At 52.8% G+C, this 19101-nt stretch overlaps 1 protein-coding gene and 1 non-coding gene across 2 annotated transcripts; one reads left to right on the top strand and one right to left on the bottom strand.

Moving 5' to 3' along the window:
- Nucleotides 1-261: 261 nt before the first annotated feature.
- Nucleotides 262-17303, bottom strand: CEACAM19 (CEA cell adhesion molecule 19). The gene is given in 8 exon segments (XM_087853364.1): nt 262-315; nt 1200-1244; nt 1710-1738; nt 1814-1903; nt 2837-2883; nt 5082-5232; nt 16069-16437; nt 17249-17303. Coding segments are annotated over 8 exon segments (840 nt in total).
- Nucleotides 16844-16985, top strand: LOC123785015 (small Cajal body-specific RNA 16). Its single transcript, XR_006777585.1, has one exon.
- Nucleotides 17304-19101: the final 1798 nt, after the last annotated feature.

Raw genomic sequence — 19101 nt, 5'->3', positions numbered from 1 at the left:
GGCATGAGGCCCAGGCCAGCTTGCTGGATGGACCAGACTTGAGGGCGGGTTATATACTCAGAGGGTCAGAGAGGAGCTGGGCCCATCATGAGCTCTTGCCCCCGAGCCCGATGCCGTGCTGAGTCCTCATTTGAATCCGCCTTGTCGGCCCCCAGGCTGTGGTGGCCTGGTCCTGTGGGGTCTCTGGTGTGGCTTCTCTGGGGGCATCAGGCCCCCCGGGGAGGGCTGAGGCTTTCACTCTTCCAGTAGCCTGGGACCTCTTCAGGGGGTTGGCATGAGCTGGCAGTAAGGGGCAGGGTCGGGGTTCAGCAGGTCCTGGGGGGGAAGGGAAGAGGGGATTGTGGGTGGGGGTCAGAGTCGGGGTTGGGGGAGCCAGGCAGAGGCTGAGGGATGCGGGGAGAACACATCCGGAGAGAATGGTGGAAGGGGGAGACACTGGGCACCGGGAGGGCCAGAGAAAGGAGAGGACACAGAACTATGGGGATGGAGAGATGGGAGGGACAGGAGCACAGAAAAGGAGAGAGAATGAGAGAGACATCAAGAAACAAAGATGGGGGGCGCCTGGGTGGCACAGCGGTTAAGGCATCTGCTTTCGGCTCAGGACGTGATCCCGGCGATCTGGGATCGAGCCCCACATCAGGCTCTTCTGCTATGAGCCTGCTTCTTCCTCTCCCACTTCCCCTGCTTGTGTTCCCTCTCTCGCTGGCTGTCTCTATCTCTGTCAAATAAAAAAAAAAAAAAAAAAAAGAAACAAAGATGGGCGAAGAGAGAGAGGGAAAGATAAGAGGACGTGGGGAGCCAGAGAATGAGAACAAGAGCAGTAGACACCCTGAGAGGTGTAGGGAAATGCAGAGAAAAGTAGACAGACACACAGACACAGAGATCCAGGGGCAGACAGGTGGGGACAGAGAGGGGCTGGGACCCAGGCCCAGGAAGAGGCCCCTGCAGGGGGGTCCGACTTGGGCCCTGGCCTGCTGTGTGACCCTGGGCGCTGGCCTTCCCTCTCTGGGCTCCGTTTCCTCTTGTACAAATACACAGCCTTGGAATGCGTCTAAGAAGGAGGAAGGTACAACTCCGGGAGGGGAGAGGCTGTGCTGTGCTTCCCAGGGAGCTACAGACCCTGAGAGCTGGTGGAAGGTCGGTGAGGACGGCCCCACCCACTTGCCCATCAGGACCCCTCCCGCGCCCCAGCTCCACACCTGGTAGGGGTGGTTCTCTGGCTCCGGCCGCTGCTGGGGCAGGGGCTGCAAGGGAAGAGCACCGGTGAGCCAGGCCCCCGGCATCCCGACACCCTCCCGACTTTGACCTTTACTGTGAGGACAGACCCGGATTCCAAGTCCCCATCACCCCTTCCTGAGTCTGCAGGTGGCGTGGCCGGTGTTCTGACGATGACCCCCTTGAACCCTCCACCTCCCGTGCACGCCTGTGGCTCCAAGCTTTTCCTCTCGGTTTTTAAAATTTCTCCTCTTATTCATTTGAATTCTTCTTATTATCATCCCTTCCCACCCGATTATAAAGAGAATATCTGCTCAGTGTAGAAACTACGGACAAGGGGAAGAGAGAAAATACCCCCCCCCCAGCCTCCGTGGCCCAGGGACAAATGCTCCTTATGTTGTGTCCTTCCAGTCTCTTTTCCTGGTGGTTTTGAAGTAGGGAGCACCCCGGGGGCTGAGTCGTGTTCCCCAAGTGTGGGACAAGGTGCTAGGAGCCAAAGGGGGTGGGACTCACCATGGAGGTGCTCATGGACCCCGTGTCACCGGGCAGAGACTCCGACCTTGTGGGACAAGGTGCTAGGAGCCAAAGGGGGTGGGACTCACCATGGAGGTGCTCATGGACCCCGTGTCACTGGGAAGAGACACCGGGAAGGTCGGAGACTGCATCACTTCATAGATGTTCTGGTCACCTGAAGCAGAGGACAAGGGAGGGAGGAGCTGGCTGACACGCAGCCCACAGGCCCATGCTGGCTGCTGTCAGTGGTCATTTATTCAGCTAACGTTTGTGCAAATCCCTCTCCTTGCCCAGCCCTGTGCTGGGGACACAGCAGAGACTCAGGTAGCCCTGGCCCTGCCCTCCCGGGGCTCACAGTCCAGTGGGGGTGACAGATCTGTCCCCAGATAGGGATGACCCAGAGTGGGTAGGGCTGAGTGGGGGAGCCCAGAGGGCTCCTGGATGGGAGTCAGGGAGGGCTTCCTGGAGGAGGGGACATCTGAGACTGGAAAGAGAAGCGAGAGCTATGCAAAAGCAGGAGGGAGTGGCTGGTGGGAGGTAGCCTGCCATGTTTGAGGAGCTGTGATATATTTGGTCTGCCTGGATTATATATATATATATGTAGTTTATTTTATATTGTTTTGTTTTTGAGGGTGGGAATGTTACATGTGGGAGATGAAGCCAGGAAAGACAGTGGGGACCAGTTTATGGGGGTCTAGAGAGCCATGTTAAGGAGCCTGACTTGTCCTAAGGACCCTGGGGAGCTATGGAGGGCCTCTGAGCAGAGGAGTGACAGGGCGAGGGTTTTAGAGGCACTCTGCCTGGGGATGGGGTGGAGGCCAGCCTGGAGGCGGGGAGCCCAGCAGGGAGCTGGGTGTGGGGACCCGGGAGTGGAACCACCAGGACTGGATGTGCCAGCCACTGAGAAGAGGAGGAAAAGCAGGTTTGGGGTGAGTGCTGATGTACTCGGAATCTGTGCGCTGAGTCTGGGGGGCCCCAGAGAGGTCTGGATGGGGCAAGTGATTGGGAGACCCCTAGTGGGAGAAGGCGAGGGTGCATGTGGCTGGCTGGAGAAGAGGAAGGAGCCGGGAGGAGGGCCAGTAGCCACCCACGGGGACCTCTGGCTTACCAGCATTGTGATTGGGGCGGGCCTCTGGCTTCTCTGCGGGTGTCATCCTGGGGACGCAGGGAGAGAACCAATATTAGTGCAGTAAGCCGCTCGGGTGGGTGGAGAGAGACTTAGAGAAACTGGAGAGCCCATCGGTCCATCAGAGAGAAATGGTGCCTGCTACAGAGTGAACTAGGTCAAGACCTGCCCTAGCCCCGCCTCTTCTCCCATAACCTCCAGCCACGGAGCCCTTCCTCAGTTTCCCCAGCCACCACCGTATGCCAATGAGTAGCATTTCCCTAATGTCACTATTTAGGCAGACCATCTCAATGAGTCTGCTCCAGCCACCTGTTTCACGATTTCCTTAACATTTTTCTTTGCATCAGCTCATTTGAATACATTTATTTAAAAAGTACACTTGACATCACTGCCGCAAATTCATTAATTCACTAAACATGTATTTACAGAATGTGGACCATGGGCTGGGTCCTGTTGAAGCCACTGGGGACACAGATGAGAACAAGACAGACAAAGACCCCTGGCTTCCTGGAGTGGGCACTCTAGGAGAGAGAGAGAGAGAGAGAGAGAGAGAGAGAGAGAGAAGTCCAAAAAATGACTGGCAGTAGAATGCCAGGGAGTGAAAAGTGCTATAGGAAAATGAGGATGGAAAGAGGCAGAGGGTGGAGGCGGTGTGGGTGCAGTTTCAAGTAGGATGGTGTGGGGGGCCTCATGGAGAAGGCGACATTTGAGCAAAGGCCTGGTGCAAGCAAGGGGACCAGCTTTGCAGAAATCATGGGAAGAGAGTTCTAACAGTCTGTGCAAAGGCCCTGGGGCAGGAGCAGGAACAGCAAAGGAACAGCAAAGAGAAGAATATGGCTGGGGCAGAGAGTGTGAGGGAGAGAGGGAGGAGAGGTGAGGTCAGAGGGGGGCAGCAGGTCAAGCTAGGTCTTGTGTCCATGGTGAAGACTTTGGCCTCGACTCTGAGGGACCCAAGCTGACTAATTTTCACTGGATCTTTCTGGCTGCTGAATGCGGAACAGACTGTGGGGGCGAGAGCAGAAGCAGGACACAGTCAGAAGCTGCCATATTGTAATGAAACCAGACGTAAGTAGAAAGTGACGGGGAAAATGAAGGAAAGCCAAACAATGGGTTAAATCTAGGGCTCGACAGGGTTCTTGGTTTTCTCTCGGGAAAAGCTAGCGAGTGTTAGAAGGACCTTAAAGGCTGACTAGAACCAGATCGAGATATTCTCTTGCCACAGTCAGAACGCTACAAAGAGAATAGGAAAAGGAATTTGTCTTTGGAAATATTTCAGACTTAGAGAAAAGTTGCAAAAATGAAAGAGGAGGTGGAGGAGAAAAGGTTGCTGCCTCCATTTCCCCGGGGACTAGGGAGAGCAGCAAAATGGCACATTTGCAAGCAGCTCAGAACCCAAGTCAGGAGACAAAGTTCTGAAGAAGCTGATCTCACAAGGAACGAATTTTCCACGAATAGACCATTTCTTGGAGGAAAATAGGCCCCTGCCTTTCTCCCCCAAACAGAAGTCGGCACCATCCGAGGCCTCTGCCCGTCCTCTGTCCACTCCGGTTCTTTGGCAATAGTGTCTGTTGTTGTTGTTTTTTTTTGGTTTTGTTTTGTTTTGCTTTTTTGTGGTTTTTTTGGGGGGGGGGGAGCCCCTCCCCACTCTGAATCCCTTTAGTCACGTGGAGCTGGGCTGTTCTCTGACTCCGGAGCTCTGCAAATGGCCCAGGTTTGGCCAATCAGGGTATTCCAGCACTTGGCCGCAGTGGTCGGTCTGTGTAAGGACATGCGATTTGAGTTAAGCCAGTGGGCAGCAGCCGCGGGGCTTCTGTTGGACGTGTTGGGAGCCGGGTGCGGCCTTCCCTCTGTGGATGGGAGCCTGGGGCTACTGGGAGCCAGCTTATCACGCCACCCTCCTGCCTGAGAAGGAGGCCACCAGAGAAAGCAGAGTCCAGGGGTGTATGGAGGAATCTCCTGACAAAATCGAGGCCCCGGATCCGGCCATGCAGGGCCAGAAAAACTTTCTACTTTTTCGTAAGCCCATTCAAAGGTAGGGTTTCTGTTCCTTGCAGTGCAGGATTCTGTCTAATACAGGGTAGAAGGTCGTTTTCACCTCAAGAGTTCCGAGATTTGATGAGATTGGGTGTGAGTCAGATGACATGACTCATGGAAGAATCAATGTGTGGGACCCAAGGGGTGGGGAAGAGGACAGAGGGAAGGAGAGAGAGGCCTGGGGCCCCTGTACCTGTGGCTCTGGCCCCTCCAGCCTCTTGTTAACAGGAGATGGGCAACGCACCCGATGAAGAGGGACCCGGAAGCAAGGGACCCGATCAGGATGGCGGCCATGATCCCAGCACTCACGGGCAGCTGTGTAATGGGCAGCTCCTTCAGCTTTTCTGAGGGGTACGAGAGAGAAAGAGAGGCCTGTGAGATGTCCTGGAAGGGTCTCCCCACTCCCCTCACCCCTGCATCAGTGACTGTCCAGAGAGCACTCATGTGCACTTTCCTTTCCCAGCCTAGAGCTTTCTCCTGCTTTTCAGAGTTGGACATCCAACTGTCCGGTTGATTCTGCTGCACGTGAAACTCAACGTCCCCGGATGGAGCTCCTCGGCTCACCCCACCTCACAATCTCTGCTTCCCCAAGATTTCCTCCCATCTTTGGCACATCTGAAACCTATCTCCCGACACACTCCCTCACCTCACCCCACCTGCCTGCTTTTTCTCGCCTCAGTTGACTGACACCTCCATCCTTCTAGGGAAAGGATGCGGTTCCAGGCCCTGTTTTGTGGGGGACATAGGGTCTCGATGCGTGGGGTTCTCAAACACTACCTGCCAGGTTTGGGACAAAGCCTACCTGACTTCCTACCCCCACCACGAGGACCTCCAGCCTTTAGTATCAAGCTGAACACCTGTTATATCCCAACCCTTCTTGTCAGCTAAGCTTGTAGACTCTGAGGTCAGAATGCTGGGGTTCAAGTCCCTGGGCAGATTTCTCGACCTCTCCGTGTCTCTTCCCATCTGTGAAATGGGGACAATAAGAGTATCTACCTTGTAGGGTCGTTGTGAAGATCGAATGTGTTTGTACACACACACACACACACACACACACACACACTTCTTTCTATTATCCAACAAAGTAGGATCTGTGCCATTTTAAAGATGAGTAAACTGAGGCACAGAGAGGTGAGCTGACCTGCCCAAGGGCTCACAGTAGGTGCAGTGCTGGGATTACACCTGGGCCACCTGAGCTCCTAATGACCACTCTGTGTGGCTTCCAAAGGAAGGGCCTGTGTCCCAGGAGCCCCTGAAGGATGGGAAGGAACTGTACCAGGCTCTGCATGACTGGAGTGAAGACCGGTATTTCCAAATGGACTAGAGTGTCACCATATAGACATATGTATACATATATATAGGTATTTGTGTGTGTGTGTGTGTGTAATTAAATCAATCAATATTTGCCCAGTTCATCCATTTCCCTAAAAGTTTATCGGTTCAAAGTGTCTGAAACCCATTTTATTTTTTTTTAATTTTTAAATTTTTTTTTAAAGATTTTATTTATTTATTCGACGGGATAGAGACAGACAGTGAGAGAGGGAACACAAGCAGGGGGAGTGGGAGAGGAAGAAGCAGGCTCACAGCGGAGGAGCCTGATGTGGGGCTCGATACCGTAACGCCAGGATCACACCCTGAGCCGAAGGCAGACGCTTAACCACTGTGCCACCCAGGTGCCCCTGAAACCCATTTTAAAATGTACTCTTCTCACGGGGAGGAAGAGGATAGGCTGTGTCTGAGCCTATGTGGTCGTTGCCCCCACAGCCTGGGGAGGTGGCTAAATCAGGCCCATTTTGCAGATGTGAACACCAAGGCCCAGAGGGGTCGCATTTGGGCAGAGGATAGAAGGCAGCCCCTCTTCCAGACACTGGAACTTAGCAACTTCTGCACCTTCTACCTTTTTATTATTTATTTATTTATTTTAAAGTAGGCTTCACACCCAACACGGGGCTTGAACTCAAGACCCGGAGATCAAGAGTCACGTGTTTTACCGACTGAGCCAGCCGGGTGCCCCCACCTTCTACATTTTTGAATCCCCACAACAGCAAGTGGAAATTCAGTGGCTTCTGTGAGTGACTCGGCGGGCCCGAGGCCAGGTTGGCTGACTCAAGGAGCCCCCTGCCCAGCTTCCTGTCTGCTCCACCCCGACCCTGTTGCCCAGTCTTCTTACAGCATCCAGAGCCCCTTCTCCTGGATCTGCTTGCACTGGTCCCTGCAGCCCTGTCCACCCACAGAGTTCCATCACCCACAGCTCCCTTCCTCACTCTCTGGGCCACCCAGCCTGTGCCAATGCTGTTCCCTCTGCCTGGCATGCTCTTCTCCACACACGGTATATAACTCCTGCTCACTTTTCCATTCCCAGCTCCTTCTGGAAGCCTTCTCTGACAATCCCAGGCCAAGGAGACTCCCGATAGGCATTTCCTTCATAGCTTACTCTCTTAATTTTGCAATTCGTTGATTCGTGTTGGTAGACAGGATATGAAAGAGGGCTTCAGGGGCGCCTGGGGGGCTCAGTCCGTTAAGTGTTGACTCTGGATTTTTGACTCAGGTCGCGATCTCAGGGTCGTGAGATCGAGCCCCACCTTGGGCTCCCTGATCAGCAGGGGGTCTGCTTGATATTCTCTCTCTCTCTCCCTTGCCCCTCCCCCTGATTGCAGCACACTTTCTCTCTCAAATAAATAAATAAATAAATAAATAAATAAATAAAAAGAGCACTTCAACTACCTCCATTCTAACCTCAGTCTGTGCTTGCTAATTATTAAGTGCTTCTTTCCAGCTTGTCTCTTAACTCATGGAAAAGACACTGCGTGCAAGGCATCCTGTGATGGGAGCTGAAACTACCCCCTCAAGCAGTAGGGACCGCTCTGAGCCAGCAAGAGCCCTCCTGACTGACCCCAAGACAATGACTGACCTGACCTTTACTGCCCACCTGCATGTATCCACTGACCTTTGTCCCACCTTTTCCTTAGTAAACCTTGAAGTATCTTCAGCACTTTGGAAACAGTCTTTGAGGTGCTAGCCTGCTGTCTTCCCGGGGTTGGCTTCACTGAAATATTTCCTTTCTTGTTTCACCACCCCTCTTCTCTCTGCCTCTCGATTTTGTCTGCAAAATGGCCAAACCTGGTCTGTTTGGGATCCCAGGAGCCAGGTACTCCTGCACCCCTGGGCCCCAGCTACAGACATGTGGGTGTCTCCTCAGCTCCTTCCACGCCTCCACCATTGTGAAGCCTGCAGCCCTTCAGGAGGGATGGATCTCGCCTCCAGCTCTGGGTGGGCTCCCTTAGCTAATACATTCCACCCCTTGTCACAGTGACTGCATCAGGAAGGGCAGCCCTTCAGACCTAAGCCAATCAGCACTCTGCATTCCTTTGGCCTTCCTGATTGGTTCAGGTTGGTCCAATCAGAGTGAAGTGAAGGGGTGTAGTCCAGAGGGGGTAGGGGAAGGAATCCCTCGTTCTGCAAGCTGCGGGCTTGTGAGGCTTTGGAACCATGGAGTCATCTTGCTGCTCTGAAGGCCTTAATCATGTCTCCTTCTCCCTTGGAAAGACAACCCTGAACTGGAGCCGGGCAGAAATAAAGACATTTCCCAGCTTCCTTTGCAGCCTCCATGCATGGACAGTTCATTCAAAGGTGCCTTAGAGTATGGTGTCGAACATCGCCGCTAACATTGGAACCCCCCGCAAGTTCACATACAACATTCCGTGTCTGAATTTCCCCATTTTATAAGGATACCAGTCATATTGGATTAGGGCTGAAGCTAGCGACCTCATTTTAACTTGATTCCCTCTATAAAGATGCTACTTCTAAGTAAGGTTATATTCTGATGTGCTGAGGGTTCAGACTCAGTGTCTTTTTTGAGGGGACAGCATTTAACACGCAACACCTCCCAAGCTTGGTTCCCTGCTTGGTTCCTTGGTTCCCTGGAGAATCTCTGAGTTGTTCAGGATCCTTGAATCTATTTTTCCGCTTAAATCAGCTAGAAGCGGTTTCTGTTGCTGTAGCAAGAACCCTGCCCCAATCACATGATTAAAGTGTCCTCTTTTTAGAACTTGTTATATTTTCTGCCTTTTATCATAGACCATGAACTTGAAAAGAGGGAGCCTGTGAATCACGGTCTTTTTCAAAGTCGATTGCGACAAGATCTCTTCTGTGATACGATCTTGCCATTCTTTTATCTGGTAGAAGGATCTAACACCCCTCCCTTGAATCTTGGCTAATCTCAGTGGCTCAGTTGTAATCAAAACGATACAATGTAAGTGATGCTGTGTGCCTTCCAAGGCTGGGTCAGAAGAAGCCACGGAGTTTCTGCTTTGGTCTCTTGGAACACTTGCTCTCCCCTTGCTCCCTCTAAGAGCCCAGTCTCCATGTTGTGAGGAAGCCCAAGCAGTCACATTGGAGAGACCACGTGACGAAGATCTGGTGGATAGCCCCAGCTTAGTTTCCAGCCAGGGCGAGCCTCCCCGTATCTGAGTGAAGACACCTCTGGATGATTCCAGCCTCCAGCATGTGAGCCAGTCCCAGCCCTTTGGGTCTTCTCATCTGAGGCCCCATCTTTGCTGTGCCTTGTCTGAATTCCAGATTCCAGAAATCGTGACCATAATAAACTGGTTGCTGTTCTGTATCACCGAGTTTGTTCTGCACCAAAAATAACTAGAACAGAGCCCCACATTCCTTTTCTTCTTCCGGGACTGAAAGGTTTCTTTTTGGCTTTTCTCTTTACTGGGCACTGGGACCACCCATCCTCAGTTCTAAGAACAGAGAATCATCTGGGTCTTCTTCCGTGGGCCATATTATTTATCCATGTGTATCTTTGAGTAGATACAAACACATCTGAGAAAGTGCTTTGAGAGACCATTATAAAAGCAGACAATGGCCAGTCTGTATATAAAAATAGAATTCCGATCCACAACCTGCAGCGAGCTGCCTAGAAGACCAACCCTCTTACGAACAGCGCACAACGCAAGCCTGCTTTGAGTCAGACTTGCGGGAAGCCAGATTGCTATCTCCAGTGACAATCCAGGAAGACAAACAGTAACTTCTGGAAGAACTGGCCCTAAATGGCCAGGACTTGACTAATAACCGACAGCTTTCCCAATTTTTGTCCCTGCTTCTAACTTAGGACCAGCTCCCAAGAAAGCCAAATATGCCCCCTAACTGGTCGCCTCCAGCTTCCCGGTGCCAACAACCTCCAATCAGGGCCCAGCTGAAGCCTTCTCTTTTTTCCACTCTGAAGCTTTCCCAACCCTCTGCCTGCCTTTGAGCCTCTGCACAAATGCAAGTGCCAGGGGCCGACTCCCCTACTACAGCAAGCTCGGAGTAAATAGCCTTTGCTTTTCTCATTGGTTGGACTTGGTTGATTTCCACAGCGTCACATGGATTTGCCAGCCAGTCCTCACAATGATCCATGGTGGGAGGTGTGATTGCTGCCATTTTACAGATATTTGGGGGAAACAGAGGCTCCGAAAGGTGTGATTTGATTAAAGGTCATATAAGCCCATGACACCGGCCAGTTAATGGTTGTTAGTGATGAGGCAGAATGAAGTCCTCAAAGTGTGGCCCCTGAGCCCGCCAGCCTGGGTTCAATTCCGCACCTGCTGCCCCTTAGCTGGGTGACCTGGGCAAGTTACTTAAACTCTCTGTGCCTCAGTTTCTCTGTCTGTGCAACGGGGATCATCTTGCCGTGGCAAGGAGGACACAAAGGAGACATGTGTGCGAAGCCCTCTGCACGTGTTTGGTAAGGGGGTGCTGGGCTCTGTCATTAACTGCCTGGGGTGTCAGAGGGCCCAGAAAGCTTTGAGGAGCCCGCGCAGGGTTGCTTGAAGGCCCCCAAGTCCCCTCAACTGGATTTATGGGAGAACAGACACCAGCTGTCAATGACCATGATCCCACTCTGGCTTCTGAGCCTGGTTTGGGCAGCTCACTGGCTGTGGGACCTCTCTGAGCCTCTGTTTCCTCCTCAGTACACTGGGGACCTATGTGTCCTGGGCCTTTCTTGTGTTTTCAGTCTGCCCTGAGCCTGTGAATCCTCCCCTTTGGGAGTTCTCCCAGACACTTGCTTCCTTAGCGTCTTTTCCCATGGCGCAGGTCATGTGACCCAGGTCCCCTGGTCAGGGACGTGGCCACCAACAGATAAACTCTACGAGGGCAGAGATCTCTGTCTGTTCCTTCTGTACACTCAGTGCCTGGTACACAGAAGGTGCTCAATAGATGTTTGTTGAATGAATGCAGCTTCCCTGTGGCCCCCCCCAACCCCCACCAGGCAAGGGTTCTGGACCCAGGCCTGACACTTGGGCAATGCTAGCTCTGGCAGGAGAATTCTGCAAGCAGTTTACACCTTGTTTCTGGTTCCCAGCCTCCTTGGGGTCCTGCGAGCCTGCAATGCCCTTTATTAAGCCCTTTTCTGAACATTCCATCTGGGCTTGGCTCCTATTCTGGCCACCAAAGGCACACCAAATCCCCTCATGATTGAGAGAGTTAAGCGTGGGAATTACCCGGGACACAGGAGGAAGAGCTCCCAGCCACATCCATCCCCCCTCCACCCCCCTGGGGGAACTGGATGTGGGACCACAGCTGTCCCTGAATAGAAATGACCTGGCTGCTGAGGTGACCCACCCTGACATGAGAACGCGCCCAGCCCTATGCCTCACTGCCTCGCCTTTTCCTTTGCTCTTCCTTTTGCTGAATCACTCTGCTTCCCTGCTGCCTGTGCTCAGCCCTCTGGAAGCCAAGGCATTTCTCACGAGGGAGTGGATTCCACCGGGGCTGGGAAAAAGCCAGGGGGCCGAGGTCCAGGGACATGAACTCAGACCCAGGAGGGATCTCGCTTCCTGCTTTGCCCAGCCGTGCGGGGGGGGGGGGGGGCGCTCTGGGTCTCTGTTTGGTTGCCCTTCTGTAAAATGGGGATCATCCCAGGGCCTGCTGGGGGTCTTGCGGGAATGGAATGAAGTGAGGTCAGCAAAGCGCTTGGCTTAGAGGTGCTCACAGGTGGGAGATGGAGTGCCGAGGATTTACGGAGTACCTAACGTGCGCTAAGCACCGCTCTGCACCGGGGATCGGTGGTGGACAAATCCATAATAGATATATTTGTGATGATGACTACGAGGAGAGCAGGTGTTGAGTCCTTGCTCATCTTCCCTGCCGTGATCCCCCGGCATCAGGCTCCCCATCTTGTCTGTCCTACTTCACCCCCCCCCCCTTGGACAAGGAGTGGACCCTTCACTCAAGGCGAAGGAAACCACAGGCCACGTTGGACCAACCAGATTATTAATATTTTTTCTTTCTTTCTTTCTTTCTTTCTTTCTTTCTTTCTTTCTTTCTTTCTTCTTTCCTTTCTTTCCTTTTATTTGTTTATTTGAGAGAGAGAGAGACCCCCAGCGAGAGAGGGAACACAAGCAGGGGGAGTAGGAGAGGAAGAAGCAGGCTCATAGCGGAGGAGCCTGATGTGGGGCTCGATCCCAGAACACCGGGATCACGCCCTGAGCCGAAGGCAGACGCTTAACGACTGAGCCACCCAGGCGCCCCAGATTATTAATATTTGTAAAGATTTTGTTTATTCATTTACTTGAGAGAGAGAGAAAGTGCAGGAGAGAGAGCATGAGTTGGGGGGGCAGGGAGCAGAGGGAGAGGGACAAACAGACTCGCCCCCCCCACCCCAGCATGGAGCCCAATGCGGGGCTCAATCCCACAACCCCGAGATCACGACCTGAGCAGAAACCAAGAGTCAAATGCTCAACAGACTGAGACCCCTTGGCGCCCCGGACTGACTAGATTCTATCTTGGTCTGTCTGTCTCTCCAGCACTCTTTCTTTCTAGCTCTGCATTTTGGAAGAGGAGGTTCAGAGTATGCAAAGAAGCCTGGGCTGACACCCAGCTCAGGCCTGGCAGGAATCCCTGGCCTCCAAGAGGAGAATCCCTGAGCAGAGAGGAGGCCAGAGATGGCGCCCTCTGGGGGAGGAGGGGGCACTTGCCTTTCTGAGCACTTCTATTGCCCATGGCTCTGAAGGGCCCCCCACCCATTCATTTATTCAACAGTGTGTTTGGCGCTGTTCTAGGCTCTGAGAAGACAGCTGTGAACCCAGGGCTCCTGGAGCCCCCATCCCAGGGGCTACCCTGGGGTCCTACAAGGCTCCCTACACTGTGAGTCAGTTGCAGAGAGCTTCTGTCCTTACAACCTGAGCCTTGGCTTCAGTATATCCTGCTGCACTGGCCTCCGAGGATGCCCTTCTCCTCTTTTGCCTCAGTCGTGCCTGTCTCCTGCCAGCTCAGTTCATGAGCCCTACAGCTTCGTGCCACAGGCCCTTTGCACAGACCAAACCTTCTGCTTGAACACCTCCCAAAGCTCCTTTCCCCTCTACTTATAACTGCCAGTCATCATTCAAGCTTTGTGGAAGGATCACCTTCCCAGGGCAACCTCCCAGCTAACCCCCGATTTACACTCTCATCATCCCCGCACGTGCCTTTCCTTCATGGTCCCTGCACTATGCACAATGATCTATTTTGTGATTATTAGTTAATAGCAGTCTCCCCCGCTGGGCTGTGAGCCTCGGGAGGGCCAGAGCTGTCTCAGTCTGCACTGTGTCCCCAGCAGGGCCCAGGACAGTCCAGACGCAGAGGTGACCTTGAGGAAGAGGCACTGGGGGAAGCTTTGCTGAAGGAACAAGTGAATGAGCTGTTTAGTGACTGCAGAGGAAGCTGTGGGTCTCATTCAGGCGGCCCTGCACTCGAATGCCAACCCCGTCGCCGATTCGATGTCTGGATGCCTAATATTCGGGGCATGCCTTAAACCACCCGAGCCTCAGCTTCTTTCTGGATAGAATGGAGATTCAGCCCACACTCAACTGTGGCTGGGTTCAACTGTGAATCAGATCAGTGCTCTGTTAAAAACCCTCTAGTGGCTTCTTTCAGTCGCCCCACGGCCAACAAGCCTGGCCCCTGTGTGCCTCTCAGAACTCAACTCCTGACACCCAACTTGCTCGCTGCCTTATAGCCACGGCGTTCTGTCTCTATGCTTCGGACACACTAAGCTAGTCTTGCCTCAGGGCCTTCGCCCTTACTGTTCCCTCTGCCAGGAACTCTGTCCCTCAGGAGCCTGCAGGGCTCCCTTCCTTTCCTCTGCTCAAATGTCATTTCTTTGGCAAGCCCTCCCTGATGACCTCCCATCTTAGATCACATCACCCTGTTTAATTTTTTTTTAAACTGGGCAAATTATAACCTCTCTGTGCCTCAGTTTCCTCCTCTGTAAAATGAGTCCGATAATATTACTCACCTCACAGGGCTGCAGTGAGGAGTAAATGAATTATACATACAGTTGGCATGTAATAAATGCCAAATAATGTTAGCGATAACTATTACTGTGAATGTGTCTGAAATATGATCTTAATTTATTATTTACATGCTCATTATCAGCATCCCACATATGAATGAAGGTAAGGAGATTATCCCCCCCCCTTTCTCTGCTTAGAGAGGAAGTGGTTAAGCTCCCAGACTCTGGTATTGTGACTTCCTGTGATCAAATCCCAGCTCTACCATGCCCGGTGACTCAGTTTCCCCAACTGTAAAATGAAGACAATAATGGTGCCTGCCTCATGGTGTTTTTGATTTTGAAAGTTTTCTTTCAGGGGCACCCGGGTGGCTCAGTGAGTTAAGCGTATGACTCTTGATTTCAGCTCAGCTCATGATCTCACGGTCATAAGATCGAGCCCCAATTCAGGCTCCGGGCTCGAGCGGGGAGTCTGCTCGAGATTTTCTCTCTCCCTCTACCCACACCTCCACTCTCTCTCTTCAAAAAAAAAAAAAAAGAGAGAGAGAGAGAGAGAGAAAGTTTTCATTTATTTCTTTATTCAACAAACATTAACTGAGAACCTACTGTGCGCCCCCCCCGCCCCCGTGGTCGATGCTGGATGATAAAAGAACAAGTATGTTTTCACTGTCTCCCTTTGAAGAATTCCTCTCCTACTGAGACATGTTTGGAATGTGACACATCAGAGCACATTCTGAAAATCACAGAGGAAATGGGGTGATCAGAGTCCTCTGGGGACACGATGGTTAAGGAGCAGGTCTGCTGGGAGGTTGAGAGGTTATTTTATTCCCCCAGCACTATGGAGATGTAAATGGCATATCACATTTCATAGGGTTTTTAAATTTGATTTAATTTTAAAGATTTTATTTATTTATCTGAGCGAGAGAGAGCGAGACAGCACACACAAGTGGGGGGGGGGGTGGCAGAGGGACAAGCAGACTCCCCGCTGAGCAGGGAGCCTGACACAGGGCTGGATTCCAGGACCCCAAGATCAGGACCTGAGCTGAAGTCAGACGCTCAGCCGACTAAGCCATGCAGGTGCCCCCACCCCTATTTAATTTTAAAGCTTATTTATTTATTTTTAAGTAAGCTCTGTACACAGTGTGTGGCTCAAACTCATGACCCCGAGACCAAGAGTCGCATGCTCTTCCGACTGAGCCGGCCAGGTGCCCCTCATACGTTTTTTGTTTTGTTCTATTTTGTTTTTCGAGATACAAAGGAGTTAATATAGGGCCGGGGTTCTCAACCAGGGTGACGTTTGGTAATGTCTGGAGACAATTTTGGTTGTCACAACAGGGCGAGTGCCACTGGCCTCTAGTGGGTAGAGGGCAGAGATATGGCTAAGTACCCGCAGTGCCCAGAGCCGCCCCCGACTACAAAAAATCAGCCAGTCTAAGATGTTAGTCATGCCCTGGTTGAGAAGCTGTGCTCTGGAGTAAGCGGGCCCAAGTGACAAATGCCCGAGAAATGTTGGCTGTTGCTCCTGTCCGCCACCCCATCTCTAGCACTTTGCCCAGAGCGGATTCATCAATAAATTCTTGACTAACGGACGCGAAAGCTGAGAAACGCAGTATAGCCCTTAGGACCGCGCACACAGTAGGAGCTCGATAAATAGTTCATTAGTTAATGCCTGTGTGCAGTACGGGAGATGGCGCGTTCTCCAGCGTCTGGCACGAGGATGACATTCAATAGACATTTGATCGGTTAACGCGTGTGAGGGGCACACGGTGTCTTCAGGGCCCGGCACGCAGGTGCTCGATCGGTATGGGTTGAACGGAGGAGTGAGAACCACGTGACGCGGCATTTGCGCAGGTCCTGGCCCGTGGCGGGCGTCAGGCTGCACGAGCCTACCCGCTTCCTCCCGCAGCGGCGCAACACTCACCGGCCACCCGGACCTCGGTCTTGGCCCTCATGGTCCACTCAGGATTGATGGTGACGGCTACCTGGTAGGTGCCGCTGTCGGTGGGCTGCACGCGATGCAGCAGCATGGAGCCATTGGGGAAGCCAACGATGTCACGCTGCCCCATGGCGCTGCCGTCCCTCTGGGGCCGCTGGAGGTCGGGGAAGTAGGTGAATAACATCGTGCCACCGTTGGTCTCCTCCCCCAGGTACCAATTGAAGTCCTGGAAGGCGCCCGGGATGCCCTGGACGGACAGGAGAAGGTTCTCGTCCTTTTGAGGATGCTCTGGAATCTTCTGGATGCGGAGGGCAGCCCAGGTGCCTTGGGGGATCCAGAGGGCCAGCACTGAAGCTGTGGAGAGTTACAGGGGTGGCCTGAGATCAGAAGCGTTGGACACGGACCATAGCAGTTTCCTCCCTGTATGTCCTCATCTGGGGACAAGGACTCCGAGTGCTGTTCAGGGCTGGGATCGATGAGTGATGTCTGCCCTGGGTTCAGGAGTGGGAGCCCAGATATGAAAGCCACCGATTTCTTATCCCATTGGTCCAGCAGATTTTTCTGCCCTGAGATGCTGTGTGGTCTGCCTCGAAACAGGTGGACTCTGAATTCATTCATCCGTCCATCTAACCAATACTTACAGAACGCCTATTATTTATACTGCAGTACCAATTATATAGGATCTGTCTAAAATTCCCTAGATTTCTAGGCATGGGGGATATCGCAGGGAAACAAATATGAATAAATTCCTGTCCTCGTGATGGTCTGGCCTTGTACCAGGCAGCCCAACCCTGACCTAAGTAAATTCCCAGGAACGGTTTTCCCTAGGGTTTGAGTTTGCAGTAACCGGTGTGAACACTGTAGCAGCAGTTTGGTGATGATGTATGATATTGCAAATAGGACAAAAGAACAAAACACCTCCCCAAAAAACCACAAACAAACAAAATTCTTGTCCTCTTGGTCCTGATATTCTAGAAAATTCCATAGGCAAAATTAGGTATGGGGCTGTGATTCTACAGCTCAACACCCTCCCCCCCCCCATCTTACCCTAATAACTCTAATAATTTCTTCTTCCCTGGCAATCTTTCCCTTACTCCAAGAGGACACTGCAGCCGCTGGGCTGAGTCCCACCATCCCTCCGCAGCCCCGGGGTGTTCCTCCTTACCTGAGAGCAGGAGGCCCTTGGAGAAGTGGCATTGGGCCCTCTTAGGAGTCTCCATCTTGGTGTCCTGTGGAGTTGCTGACAGGGCTGGAGAGCTGGGCCCTGGCTGTCTGAAGTGGGCCACCTCAGTGGGGATCCTGGGGGTGACTTCCGGACATGGCCAAGCCTGGCTGAGCCCCAGCACCCCCTTTCTACAGGCTCCAGAGGCTTCACCTGTGCTCTCTGGGATGGGCGCAGACACTGGTTGAACCAGTTTTCCAGGGTGACTTGGGGACCTTCCTGGGGCTTCCCCGGACTCCTCCCTTAATCCCCTTGAACCTCTTCTTCCCAGCCGGTGTGACTGTCGGGAACAACAGCAGTGATCACAACGGGAGGGAGTCCCAACACAGCTGCCTCATCCAACATCCACCTCACGTAAGTGCACCCATTTCACAGATGAGGAAACCGAGGCTCGAGGAAGGAGGCGAGTCTGCCAGTAGGTGGAGATGGGACCTGACCTGTGGCTGGCTCACTTTAAAGCTTTTAGCACAGTTTTTCAAAAGCATCCACCATTCATTCATTCATTCATTCATTTATCCATTCATTCATTCATTCCCACACCCACTCCCTATGCTCAGCGCTGTGCTGGGTGGTGCTGCAGACACAGTGGTGACTGAGACAGCTCTTGCTTTGTCCTCAGTCCACAGCGGGGCTCACAGTTCTGTGTCTGTGTTGGGGGGAGCAGGCCCACCCCCAGGCAATGATGATCCAGAGTAATCAGCACAGGGATGGAGGAGCCTAGGGGCTGGGAGAGCCCAAAGGGGTGCCTCACTCAGCCTGAGAGGCAGGGAGGGCTTCCTGGAGGAGGAGACATCTGAGCAGAGACCTGGAGTAGGAGTAGCAATGAGACAGATGGTGGGGTGCAGGGGAGGGGTGAGGTTTACCAAGCATGGTAAACAGCACATGCGAGGCGTGGAGACTGAAAATCCTGGCTGAGGGCGTGCTGAGCAGGAGGGGCTGAGGCCGGAGAAGAAGGAGGGATTAATTGGAATTTTGAGCTCTGTTGGGACAGGGTCTAGGTGATGGAGGGTCCAGGGTTGTGCTAATACTGTAGCCAGTAGTCACCTCAGGTGACTGAAATAGACCCTTAATTAAAATTCAATGCCTTCAAAATTCGTTTCTCGACCTGGTCACTTTCAGGTGATCAATGATCCCACGGGACCAGTGGCTATCACATTTGATAGTGCAGCTACAGAACATTTCCATCACCATCACAGAAACTTCTGTTGGTTGGACAGCGCTTGTCTACGGATCTGAAGGGGGCAGTGCCGGGCGAGGTTTCCGGGTCTGTGGGAAGAACACCAGTTTTGGGGGGGAGGCATAAGTCAGTAGCAGTTTGCCTGTGTGTGTCACCAGATTGCTGGAGGTCATGGCATCTACCAGGGTCGGTCCCCAGGTTGGAGTGGGAGAGAAATCTTGACTTTGATCATGGCCCAGGCGGGCTGAGCAATAGCGGAGTCCAGCCCAGCCCTGTGGCGAGCTGGTGAGGCTGACTCAGCCTGGCTCTGCCACCACTCGGCTTTGGGATCTTGGCAGCAAATGACTTCGCCTCTCTGAGGCTTGGCTTGCTCCTCTGGAGAATGGGGACAAGCATCCCCACCTCACGGGGCTACTGGGAGGGGGTAAGGAGACGCTCATGCATGAGGCTTGGCAAGCAGGCAACAGCTGTCTCTGGACGTGTTGACTTTGTCTTTGGACTTGAACAACCTCCTGAATTCTCCCTGCCCCTCTGTGACCCTGCTCAAGAAAAGCGCATTTTCTCTGGAGGAGTTACCGATCCCCCACCTCCTGAAAGGCCCCTAGTGCCTGGAAGGTTT

Source organism: Ursus americanus, chromosome 21, assembly GCF_024610735.1.
Source record: "Ursus americanus isolate L20-20 chromosome 21, mUrsAme1.1.p, whole genome shotgun sequence".
Classification (NCBI taxonomy): domain Eukaryota; kingdom Metazoa; phylum Chordata; class Mammalia; order Carnivora; family Ursidae; genus Ursus; species Ursus americanus.
Note: the sequence above shows the minus strand (reverse complement) of the source record. Positions and strands in the feature narration are given on the sequence as shown.